Raw genomic sequence first — 13,578 nt, 5'->3', positions numbered from 1 at the left:
GGCTCAACAAAATATTTTCGCATTCGGAAGAGAAAGTTGGTGGCTGAAATTTCGTAAATAGATCTCGCCGCGATGAAAAACGTCTTTGCTTTAATGACTTCCATCCCAACTCGCGTCTCATATCTGCCACACTCTCTCCCCTATTACGTGATAATACAAAACGAGCTGCCCTTTTTTGCACCCTTTCGATGTCCTCCGTCAAACCCACCTGGTGAGGATCCCACACCGCGCAGCAATATTTTAACAGAAGACGAACGAGTGCAGTGTAAGCTGTCTCTTTAGTGGACTTGTTGCATCTTCTAAGTGTCCTGCCAATGAAACGCAACCTTTGGCTCGCCTTCCCCACAATATTATCTACGTGGTCTTTCCAACTGAAGTTGTTCGTGATTTTAACACCCAGGTACTTAGTTGAATTGACAGCCTTGAGAATTGTACTATTTATCGAGTAATCGAATTCCAACGGATTTCTTTTGGAACTCATGTGGATCACCTCACACATTTCGTTATTTAGCGTCAACTGCCACCTGCCACACCATACAGGAATCTTTTCTAAATCGCTTTGCAACTGATACTGGTCTTCGGATGACCTTACTAGACGGTAAATTACAGAATCATCTGTGAACAACCTAAGAGAACTTCTCAGATTGTCACCCAGGTCATCTATATAGATCAGGAACAGCAGAGGTCCCAGGACGCTTCCCTGGGGAACACCTGATATCACTTCAGTTTTACTCGATGATTTGCCGTCTATTACTACGAACTGCGACCTTCCTGACAGGAAATCACGAATCCAGTCGCACAACTGAGACGATACCCCATAGGCCCGCAGCTTGATTAGAAGTCGCTTGTGAGGAATGGTGTCAAAAGCTTTCCGGAAATCCATAAATCCAGGTGTATGCCTCACGAGGGCCAAGAAGTACCGTATAATGGTTGCAGACCATGTACACCCCTTCATGAAGCTCATTTTCCCTAGGGCAATGGCATTTTTCAGCAACATATAGCGCCATGTCACTAGGCCAGTAGTGTAATCGAGTATTTCGTGGTACATAGTGGCGAGTTACAACTGATGTCCTGGCCCCCAACTCGCCAGATTTGAACTCAATCAGACGCATTTGGGAGGTGATTGAATGTGCAGTGAGAGCTCATCGTCCCCCTCCTCGGAATTTCCTGGAATTTTGGTGACAGGTGTATCCAGATGTGATGCCAACTATCTTCAACGACCTACCAAGGCCTTTCAATGTACGAATCATCGCCATTGTTATCCGTGCCAAAGTTGGACATACCTGGTGTTAGGTATGTGGTCATTATGTTCCGGCTGATTGCTTTAAGTATGATATTATTTCCTTGAATAATGACACGACCATGTTTCAATATTCAGTCTTTTTCTTACTTACTTGTTCATATTAATGACAATTATTTGGAAAGAACTAAAAGTTATTGTTGAGCAGGTGCAAAGGACTGAAAGGATATGTACGACTAAGTACACACTCAGGCCAATTATTGGGCTGGTAAATAAACTAGTAGTGTTTTTTCATGAGTGTAATAAACATAACAGGTGTACATAACAGGGTAATTAGTCATCAGTAACATATGCTCCTTCATTATTAAAACATACTGCCAACGCTGGGATAACTTTCCGGCTCCGTGACTGTAAAATCACGTGGTTTTGAGGTGAACAACTCGTCCAGCCGTGCGCCGAGCGCATTTTCATCAGGAAACGAAATTTCTTGACGCTTGCTCAATAGAATGGGGAAAAGTAGAAGATCTGACGGCTCAAAATGAGGTGGGTGCGGAATGAATTTCCAACCCAACTTCTGTGTAATGCTTTTTGTCAGTCTAGCAGACTGCAGGTAGGTGTCATCGTGGTGTAACAGCACTTCACACAGTATCCTGGTCGTTGTTCCTGGACTGCGTCTGCAAGACGTCTCAGTTGTTGATAATAAATGTCAACAGTGATGGATACACCTCGGGAAGCAATTGTTAGTTCACCACACCGTTGTTATTCCCCCAAATGCATGAACATCTTTCACGGATGTGTACAGGTCTTTGTGAGCGGAGTTGCTGCTTTGTTTTCGCTCAACCATTCTTTTCTTTTCGTTATGGTACCATAAAGATACCATTTCTCGTCACCAGTTACAGATACAGATACAGATACAGGACAGGAATGGTGGGTGTTATTCACGAGCCAGTGGATGACGAACAAGCGGGGATGCACCTATGGCAACCACTTTTTTTTTTTTTTTTTTAGATTATGCCGTACCCCATATACCCGAGTTTTGAACTTTCGCTATTTCATGCAAATGTCGCACGATGATGGAATGATAACAGTCCATCACACCTGCCAGTTCTCGAGTACGCTGATGTGGATCAGTGTGGATTAATGAGTTTAAACGATCTTCATCAAATCCCGAAAGTGTTCCTGAATGAGAGCCGCTAATGTCAAGACGATCCTTCTTGAAACGAGAAAATCCTTTCCTTACTGTTCTTTGCCTAGTGCAATTGTCCCATACACGCAGCAAATGTTTCTGGCTGCCTCCGCTGCTGTCACCCGTCAACTGAACTCAAGTAATAGAATATGTCGGAAATATTCCCATTTCTCAACTTGACACACTCTTTTGTAGCGTCCAGAGCTCCACTCATTATGTCCAATCGACAGAACGACAATATGTGAACTTAAATAGCAAAGTTGTTGTTGTTGTGGTCTTCAGTCCAGACACTGGTATGATGCAGCTCTCCATGCTACTCTATCCTGTGCAAGGTTCTTCATCTCCCAGTACTTACTGCAACCTACATCCTTCTGAATCTGCTTAGTGTATTCACCTCTTGGTCTCCCTCTAGGATTTTTACCCTCCACGCTGCCCTCCAATGCTAAATTTGTGATCCCTTGATGCCTAAGAATATGCCCTACCAACCGATCCTTTCTTCTTGTCAAGTTGTGCCATAAACTCCTCTTCTCCCCAATTCTGTTCAATACCTCCTCATTAGTTATGTGATATACCCATCTAATCTTCAGCATTATTCTGTAGCACCACATTTCGAAAGCTTCTATTCTCTTCTTGTCCGAACTATTTATCGTCCATGTTGCACTTCCATACATGGCTATACTCCATACAAATACTTTCAGAAACGACTTCCTGCCACCTAAATCTATACTCGATGTTAACAAATTTCTCTTCTTCAGAAACGCTTTCCTTGCCATCGCCAGCCTACATTTTATATCCTGTCTACTTCGACCATCATCAGTTATTTTGCTCCCCAAATAGCAAAACTCCTTTACTACTTTAAGTGCCTCATTTCCTAATCTAATTCCCTCAGCATCACCTGACTTAATTCTACTACATTCCATTATCCGCGTTTTGCTTTTGTTGATGTTCATCTTATATCCTCCTTTCAAGACACTGTCCATTCCGTTCAACTGCTCTTCTAAGTCCTTTGCTCTCTGACAGAATCACAATGTCTTCGGCGAACTTCAAAGTTTTTATTTCTTCTCCAAGGATTTTAATACCTACTTCGAATTTTTCTTTTGTTTCCTTTACAGCTTGCTCAATATACTGATTGAATAACATCGGGGAGAGGCTACAACCCTGTCTCACTCCCTTCCCAACCACTGCTTCCCTTTCATGTCCCTCAACTTTTATAACTGCCATCTGGTTTCTGTACAAATTGTAAATAGCCTTTCGCTCCCTGTTTTTACCCCTGCCAACTTTAGAATTTGGAAGAGAGTATTCCATTCAACATTGTCAAAAGCTTTCTCTAAGTCTACAAATGCTAGAAACGAAGGTTTGCCTTTCCTTAATCTTTCTTGTATGATAAGTCGTAAGGTCAGTATTGCTCACGTGTTCCAGCATAGTAATAGTGAAATATAAATAAAAATGTCAGTCGATAAATTAACCCATCGCATGCAAAAAAAAAACTCTACGAACTTATTGGTCAGCCTAATACTTAGGCACATGTTTCTTGGGCATAACATCCCCCCATAGCTTAATATAAAACAGATAGTTTTTTCTTCAAAGAAGTAAAGGAAATTGTTGAAATACCCGTGGGGGGAGGGGGGGGGGGAGGATCGTACACTTTTCTGTGTTTCGTAAGTAGCAAATACTTTCCTAACGGAAGTCATAATATGGCACACAAGAATTCTTTTAATATACAGAACTAGTATCTGCTACAGAAGTAAAAGTTGTGATCTGTCAGAAATATTACGGATAAAAAAATAGCGATTTACGAGAACATTGATTTTTAATCTGATGTGAATCATGTATAGAGGTCAAAGCCCTTTTGTACCCTCTGACATACTCCATCTCATTGTCAACAAAAATTATCTCGCTCGCCACTTACATCCCCATGAGCCAATAAACGATCTTGATTATACTTTGCTGGTGTGCAGAAGGGGCAATGTACCGCAACACTTTTTTTTTGTGCCCAGTTTTACTTTTAAGGTGTAACACGCACCCCGAAGTGTAATTTTTCGTTTCAGATTTAGAGGGACTGTCTTCAAAACGAGGAAATATTAAAAAAATGTTTTAATATAAAATATACATAACAATGTTTTTTTTTTATATATCGTCGCTTCGAAAATATTACTTCTAAATCTTAAACGCTAAATTACCTTTGTGGGGTGCTTTTTACCCCTTAAAAGTAAAATTGAACGCAAACAAAAAAAAAGGATATTGCTCTATTTTTGCCCGCATACACGCCTGACAAGTTTCATGAAGATCGTTTGTTTACATTTGACAATGTTGTGGCAGACATCGGTCAGACGGTTTGAAGGTGATATGTTGCTGCGTTCCTACAGTGTCGAGCACCTACCAGGAACCACTGGCACTGTGGGTGGGCAACATGTATGGCCCTACTGCCGCAGGGGCCGGATCGTCTGTGGGACTTCTGCACGCCATGCATATGGATCGCAGTGCATTGGTGGATGGCGTGCCTGCAGACATGGTGGCCAACGCAACCCTCGCCTGTGCGTGGGACACCTGGTGAGTTCTCTGTCTGTTGCAGGATCAGATCCAGCTTTCAGATCTGTGACCTTACAGGTCCTTCCGTGTGTTTCCCCCCTCCGTCCACCAAACATAACCTGCGCTACCCCCTTTCTTACTTGCCACAGATGTTTAGTACATGAATAATAAAGAAAATAAAATATTATGATACAAAAATAAATTGTTTGATTATAATAAAATATATAAAATAATGTAACGCAGTGTTTGCATCACTGATTAGTACATCATATTATAAAACCAAGAAATTTCAATTACAGGAATAGAGAATTTGAAATCACACATCACAAGAATCTTCCAAGTATATGCATAGTAAGTTTGTATTAATAACTGTAATAGCTTAGATTAAATAATTATTTACACAATATAAAATGTTAGCTGCAGACTCATTCAGCCTGTAACTGTATATCTTTATCTGGTTGGAATTCTAGCGGTCACAAACAAGTGCATCAACGAAGAGACACGCTTAAGAAGTCAACTGAAAAGAAAGTTATTGTGTTACAGGTTGCTTGTAACTTGTAAGATTCTTTGGCGCTTTCGAGACAATAAGTGTACATTCTATGTAATTACTGCGAAGTTATCTGAGAAATTTGGAATTTTGTATATGCTCAAGTATAGGCGCTTCTATTAATTTCTTTGTCCGCCCCTCGTGGTCTCGCGGTAGCGTTCTCGCTTCCCGAGCACGGGGTCCCAGGTTCGATTCCCGGCGGGGTCACGGATTTTTCCTGCCTCGAGATGACTGGGTGTTGTTGTGTCGTCTTCATCATCATCATTCATCCCCATTACGGTCGGAGGAAGGCAACGGCAAACCACCTCCATTAGGACCTTGCCTAGTAAGGCGGTGCGGGTCTCCCGCAACGTTCCCCTCCGCTCTGTAAAGAAGCATGGGACTTCATTTCCATTTCATTAATTTCTTTTCTTTTACTTATTTATTTTTGGGACTACCACATCAGTAATTGCGTCGAATGATTCAAGAGCGCCGACGTGGCATGGACTCGACCGGTGTCTGAAATAGTGCTGGAGGGAATTGACACCATGAATCCTGCAGGTCTGTCCATAAATTCGTAAGACTACGAGGAGGTGGAGATCTCTTCTGAACAGAACGTTGCAAGGCATCCCAGATATAGTCAATAATGTTCATGCCTGGGGAGTTTGGTAGCCATCGGAAGTGTTTAAACTCAGAAGAGTGTTCCTGGAGACACTCTGTAGTAATTCTGGACGTATGGAGTGTCGCATTATACTCTTTGAATTGTCCATGTCCGTCGGAATGGAACATGAATGGATGTAGGTGATCAGGCAGGATGCTTACGTACGTGTCACCTGTTAGAGTCGTTTCTAGACGTATCAAAGGCACCATATCAGACGCCCCACACCATTACTGAGCCTCTACCAGCTTGAACACTCCCCTGTTGGCATGCAGGGCCCATGGATTCTTGAAGTTGTCTCCATACCCGTACAAGTTTGATACAGTTTGAAACGAGACTCGTCCGATCAGGCAACATCTTTCCAGTCAGCAACAGTCCAATGTCGGTGTTGGCGGGCCCTGGCGATGTGTAAAGCTTTCTGTCGTGCAGTCATCAAGGCAACACAAATGGGCCTTCGGCTCCAGAATCCCAAATCGATGATATTTCGTTAAGTAGTTCGCACGCTCACACTTGTTGATGGTCCAGCACTGAAATCGGCAGAAATTCGTGGAAGGGTTGCACTTCTGTCACGTTGAACAACTCAATTCTCTTGTCGTCGGTCCCGTTCTTGCAGGATCCTTTTCTGACAGCAGCGGTGTCGTAAATTTGATGTTTCACCGGATTCCTGGTATTCACAGTACATTCGTGAAATGGTCGTACGGCAAAATCTCCACTTCATCGCTACCTCAGAGATCCTGTGTCCGATCGCTCGTGCGCCGACTATAAAACCACGTTCTAAGTCACTTAAATGTTGATAACTTGCCAGTGTAGGAGCAGTAGCCGATCTAACAACTGCTCCAGACGCTGGTTGTCTTGTATAGGCGCTGCCGACCGCAGCGCCGCATTCTGGCTGTTTACATATCTCTGTATTTGAATACGCGTGCCTATACCAGTTTCTTTGGCACTTCAGAGTATAAATATCTACGAGTTTCTAATGTGACGCAGAACAAGCATTGGCACCTAAAACTGTCGGCAAGTCCCTTGGGATTAAGAAAATAATATTAAATGTTTCTTAGTGGAATTTTATAAAACGGCCAGAATATACGTGTCGTCCAATCCATATGTTCATTATAAGAATCTCAGAGATGTGTACGAGTGTGAGCAGGAGAATTATCATCTTGGTAAATGATATCCCCTACAGGTAACAATATCTGCTTGAGACAATGAATATGACCACATTACCTGTTCCATTGCCTTGAATCAGAAAATTAGGCGAGCAACTGAAGATAAAACATGGAGGAAGTCTGTAGCCATCCAAAAGAAATTAGATCGATTGAAAATGAGGACACAGGACAAAAGAAAACTGGGGAGAAGCGATGCTGTTTGGTGGGGCTCAAGGGGCTTACCAGTGGAACTCCCACGGGCGTCAGTCTAACGTGCAAAGCTGGAGCTCTACAAGCCAGCGGGTAAATTTTTATAGCTTAGGAAGTTGTATCACATTTCAAATAGAACATAGTTGCTTTTCTTCCGAAGAAAACAAGACCGAATATATCCAGAAATTGAAACACAATCTGTCTGGTGTCACTTGCACTCAAAATACTAACAACAGAACTTTGTCGAAGAATGGAAGGTAAACTGAAAGTTGATTACATAAGAATGAGTCTGGTTTCAGCACCAGTGATTCTGTAACCCTTTTGGTGTGGCAATACCTCACCTACACAATGATCTGTGGTGTCATAATGTTCGGTTATACATCAGCTCTCTAACGACTTTACATTTGCTAAACAGCACATCTTTGGACCATTATAATTTAGTGGGCAGGTTAACAAAGTTTTATAAATACATAATTTGCATAAATTAATCCTGTGTCACAAACAATGTTATCAAAAAATGATAACTATCGTCTGAATAAAAATACGTAATTATTGACAGTATTTCATGCATAAGCGAACGATGGTCTTACACAATTGCGGATTCATAAGAATACAAAGGTAATTAATGTAGTGCATCAGAGCGACGTAAATGGAAGACATGCATGCAAAGTTTGACTGACAGCCCGTTAGTCACAAAATTCAAAGATCAGCACAGAGAAGTCTGAAAACAGACTTTCGTGCTGTGCCGACACAAGACATCAGACGTTAGCGATGATTTAAATGCCGAGCCAAACTGATGCACGCTCTGTGACAGTGAATTACGCTTCTGAATATGGCCCCATGACATTGCTTATAAAGCTCGCCTATGACATTGTGTTCGGAGAAACGGTTTCTTCCCTCCTGCAAATAGTATCGTGTCTGGGTCTTCAGATTCGTCCATGGGAAGGCGTTGGTTCAACGGACAGAGGTGATGATTGCCTGTAGTAGCCTGATAGTTCACTCCTTGGATTACTGTACTTCCTGTACACCTTCTACGCCCAATATGTATTTCTTAAACGACTGAATAACTGTGAACCTACATCTCGCTGTTGTTTACTCGAAAGATTTTCGTATGTTCAAAATGGGACTTAACTTCTGAAGTCATCAGTCCCCTAGAACTTAGAACTACTTAAACCTAACTAACCTAAGGACATCACACACACCCATGGTCGAGGCAGGATTCGAACCTGCGACCGTAGCGGTCGCGCGGTTCCAGACTGTAGCGCCTAGAACCGCTCGGCCACTCCGGCCGGCCTTTTCGTATGTAATGCTTAAGATTACCGGATAGTGTGTCTAAATGGAGTGCTGCCTTATCTCAGTACATGGTCAGTTCTGACGTGTTAATCTAACATATGTCGGTCGTTATTATGCAAAGAATGTTTGTACAAGTCAAATTTGTGATTTAGTTTTCTTATGATTGAAATGAAGAATGTTCTAAAACTATGCTCACTCACAGCTCGACCTTGCCATACTACGTCCCTGTTCCGCTACATATTGGTCGCAGAGCGTGGATTGGGCTTGGGGTAAGTGATAAAAAAGACAAAGTTTAGGAATATTTACTAACTGGAAACTTTTTGCAAATAGTGCTACGTTGCAGCTAGTGTTTTGGTATGAGTGGAAGGGAGGTGACTAGGCTGACAGGTCCGAGTAAAGCCTATGAGTATTAAATTCATAATACCAATCGTGAGGGAAACTCATCTATGCTGGTGAGGCAGCTGCAGGAGCGACTTCAGCAAGCCGTGGCCCCAACTAGCCTGCTCCTAGGAGCGGTAAGTATGGCTGTCTCCGACGTACGGCTGCCTTAACAGAGGTGCCCTTGGTAACTGTTGTTGAAGTCAGCAAAACATCAAGTTCACAGATCATTGTAGTTTGGGGAAGAGTTATACAATATCTGAATCGATTCAGTGATTTACACAGCGTCAACGTGATGGAGGACTCTTAGAAACCCAAAACCTTGTTAGAAGAACGAGTGAAATTGTTAAAATTTCGTAGCCAGACAGTTTTGAATAAGGTAACTAACTTATAAATGGACAGTGAAAGATCTCCCTCGAACGAACTTGAATGTAATGAAGCAGTGGTTTCTGGATGCTTGATAGTATGTCTGAAATGTTTACTAAGCCCCCTGACGTCATGGTAGGATTGTTATGTGCAGCAAATGTCTCGTTTATTAGTAGTAGGGTTGATATTGAGCATACATTACATTTCCTCCTCGACCTACAACATAAGGCAGAGTAGTATCGATGAAAAAATATTAAGTATTATCAGCCGTTAATCTGAATTGTTTCTGGGTATTTAGAGTAGTTGCTATGGGAGGCTCTGAAGGAAAGGTTTCGTTTTGCTCAATTTCATGAGTTAATTTGCAACAAAACATTTGTTTAATAGAGCTCGACATGAATCAGTAGAAAAACCATTTGAGGACAATGTTAACAGAATTAAAAATGGTGTTCGATGTTTGTATCTCTCGTTTTCAAAGCAGAAATTAATAACAACATATAAGAAGGAATGCGCACATCTGATAGAACACGAAGAACATTTAACGCCCACCTACAAAAATTTGTGCGACAACAGTAGTTGATTTCGCATGTTGAAGCTGTAAGGGATTCTGACAGCAAGCGACAAGAAGGGAGCGTCTCAGCATTTCTGTGGGAGAAGGATCGAGAGCCTACAGCTAGGGAACGCAACTTGGATACGATTAGTTTTTCAGGGGTAGCCACAGTGGACATTTAGCCAGGAACTGTCAGGATAAAAATAGAGATGTCAGTAGCTGACGGTGGAGAGAACAAGTGCCGCAGTGATTGCTGGAGTGTTACAGGATCCTTGTGGCACCGTCTTCTCAGGTTTCTTTCATATGTGCTACTATTAATGGAGAGCCACCATGTGTAGTGTTCGATAGAAGCCGTTCTTTTACCTACATCAATCGGGAATTTATGTGTTACATCAGGATATTTGTAAATTTCTGGTATTATCCGGAAGATATGAACCATTCAAGCGAAATGTAGATGTTTGATCTGGTTGGTCAGTTATGTATACATAACTTTAGGTGGCTATTTAAGTCAGGGTCGCCCAGGGGCTGTTAACTCCACTATTTTTGGGGGCGAATTTTGTCTATCATGTAGGGTTAGTCCCATATCGGTGTAATACAAGGCTGTTTTTCATTTTGCTCCTCAAACGGTTATTAAATTCTGCAGACGTACGCCACTTTGGTGGTTACTACTCGTGGTGCTCGAGTGTCATCTACTTATGAGTTAAGTAGTTTGAATCCAGGACAACATGAACAGCTGGAGAACTTCTGCAAGGAGTTTGGAGATGTTCTCATTGCTGATCTAGATGTGTCGAATGTAACATCGCACTAAGAGACACTAATCCAGTTAGGCGCCCTGTCTCCCCCATAAATGAAGCGATTATAAGCTGAGATTAGAAGCTGCAAAGTAGGAATTAGAAGATCCTCCTTGCCTTTCATCAATTTTTCTGGCCCAAACCAACGTGATGAGGTACGCTTTGGTGTGGATTACCACGCCCTGAATAAGGAGGCCACTCTACAATCTATACTGTTGCCTCATTTACATTTGTGCTATTCACTGTTTCAGAAAGCGAGAGAGCATTTAATCAGGCTTATTTTCAGTTGCCCTTGGCTAAGGAGCGAAAACCAGTAACGGCTTTTGAAACTGATTGGAATCTTTTCGAATACAACCAAATCCACTTTGGCCTGTAAATAGGAGCTGCCTTGTTACCTCATATTATCGACAACGTATCTTCGGATTTAAAGTTTAGCTATGTATATCAGTGTTTAGATAAATTTCTTATTTCTTGTCAGAATTTTCAGGAGCATCTGGATCCTGTTGTGAAGGTTTTTAACCGATTGCTATGAACTTGATTAAGCCATCTAAAGTAAAATTCGCCCAATCTGAGATATTATTTTAGCGCGCATAATTTTACCTACGGGAGTTGGTATTGACTAGATCCGCCTGGAAGAGATTCACATCAGTTAACTGCCTAAGAACGTAAATTAAATGCCTCAGTTCATAGATATGGCGAATTTTTCCCGAACGTTCGTCTAGAATTATGCCCAGTTAGCCAAGCGACTTAACGAGCTAAGATGAAGGGGATAGAATTTGAGTGAGTTCCTCTACAGCATACGTTGTTCGAAGTCTTGAAGGATTGGCTGGAAAGTGCTCCATTTATAGAGATGTCCGATTTCGAGAGGGGAATTTACTATGGTGGACATATGTGCCTCGCAGTCTTTCCCCTATGGAAGTAAAGTACTCCATGTGTGAACTCTAGACTTTCTCAGTAATCATCGGTCTGTAAAAATTTAAGATGTACAAGAACATCGCGCTTTCCAACTTTAACTTGGGAACCAATCCCTTAGATGGGTGCTTATGAGGTCAAGACCGATAGGGCGGGTTGGTGAGTGGACGATTAGGATTTCTGTCTTCAATTTCAAATACATCCATAAGACAGAAGATTTCGTATCTGATGATCTTGTTCGCATGTTTCGTTAGGAGAATCAGAGGGAATATGAGGAAGAAAAAAATGTTTGTTGTATTAATACAGTACGAGGCAATTTAACTGTGTCCTATTTTGATGGGGCTTCTGCTCCTTTTAAAGGATGTAGGTGACCGACAGTATACACATCCGGGGTTGTCTCCAGTTAAGGAGCGGTTGAAAAAGGGCGAGACTCTAAGACCATATGTTTCGAGGAGAAATATATCGCGTTGCATGGCAAGGGGACATCAGAGAGATAATATTGTATTACCATCTTGAATGGTTGCTTATTATTCAAACACCACCATCAGACAGCCGTAAGTGTTCACTTGCATAATGACAAAACGAGGATGAGAATTAGTGAAAACTTTATTTGGAAAAGTGTGGACAAAAAAATTAAGAAGTTGGACCACACATGTCACATGTCTTTACTGAGTAAGCCCGCACAGAACATCCCCTACGGAGTACTGTCCTCACATGTAACACAAGCGCCGATTCATAAAATGTAGAATGATCTTGCCAGTCCGGTTCCACCACCTCAGGAAGGGAGCTGATTTTCGCCAGTTTGCGACAATGTATGGACGCGCTACTGCTGGTTAACTCCTACTATGAACATAGCTACGCAAATGCAGAAAATTATTGATCACTTTCGGCAGCGAAATTAATGTTTCGAAATGGGGGTGCCTCATACCAACACGAGCTCCATATTACCACATCTGTTGACTCAGGGATGGAGACGTGGCTGCACGATCCGCTACAGCCATGCAGATAAGATGCCTGTCATCTCGACTGTTAGTGATACGAGGTTGTTGGGATCCAGAGCGGCGTTCCGTATTACCCTCCTGAACCCACCGATTCCATATTCTGCTAACAGTCATTGGATCTCGACCAACGCGAGCAGCAATGTCGCGACACGATAAACCGCAATCGCGGTAGGCTACAATCCGACCTTTATCAAAGTCGGAAACGTGATGGTACGCATATCTCCTCCGTACAGGAGGAATCACAACAATGTTTTACCAGGCAAAGGCGGTCAACTGCTGTTTGTGTGTGAGAAATCGGTTGGAAACTTTCCTCGTGTCAGCACGTTGTAGGTGTCGCCACCGGCGCCAACCTTGTGTGAATGCTCTGGAAAGTGTTATATCCTAGCCAGTAATGCCACCCGAGCCCGCTGCCAAAAGGTTGGCAGCATCAAAGTCCGGACGCCGTCCGCATAAGCAGCGCCAGCGAGACAGGAAATCGCCGCAAGTCTGCGCGCGCCACCGCTGGCTTCTGGGTTCTTAAGCGCTGGAGTCGCGAGCGCTAGGACAGTTCTGTATTCGCCGCTCAGTTGTATACTCGCCACCGAATTGTGTACTTGCTAGTCAGTTGTGTGTTCATCGCAGCAGAGTTGTTGTTTGTTGTCAGCCGACGCTGACGTAGCCGCTCCGACTCGAACTAGACAGATTTCTGTAAACACGGAGTTCACTACTGTGTTTCTGTATCTTCGTTAATAAAGATAAGTACCGACTTTTATTTAATCAGAGTGTTTGGGTTTTCATCCTTCTGCTCACTGTTCCAGCG

At 42.6% G+C, this 13,578-nt stretch overlaps 1 protein-coding gene across 1 annotated transcript in view; it reads left to right on the top strand.

Annotated features, from left to right (window-relative positions):
• The window catches only part of LOC126203566 (fatty acyl-CoA reductase wat-like), a 206,266-nt gene that overhangs the window by 137,250 nt on the left and 55,438 nt on the right, over positions 1 to 13,578 (top strand). The window contains exon 6 of the mRNA XM_049937892.1: positions 4,793 to 4,976. Within this exon, the coding sequence (XP_049793849.1) occupies positions 4,793 to 4,976 (184 nt within the window). The remainder of the gene's footprint in view (positions 1 to 4,792; positions 4,977 to 13,578) is intronic.

This window comes from Schistocerca nitens, chromosome 9, assembly GCF_023898315.1.
Source record: "Schistocerca nitens isolate TAMUIC-IGC-003100 chromosome 9, iqSchNite1.1, whole genome shotgun sequence".
Lineage (NCBI taxonomy): Eukaryota > Metazoa > Arthropoda > Insecta > Orthoptera > Acrididae > Schistocerca > Schistocerca nitens.
This window is presented reverse-complemented; position numbering and strand designations above follow the sequence as displayed.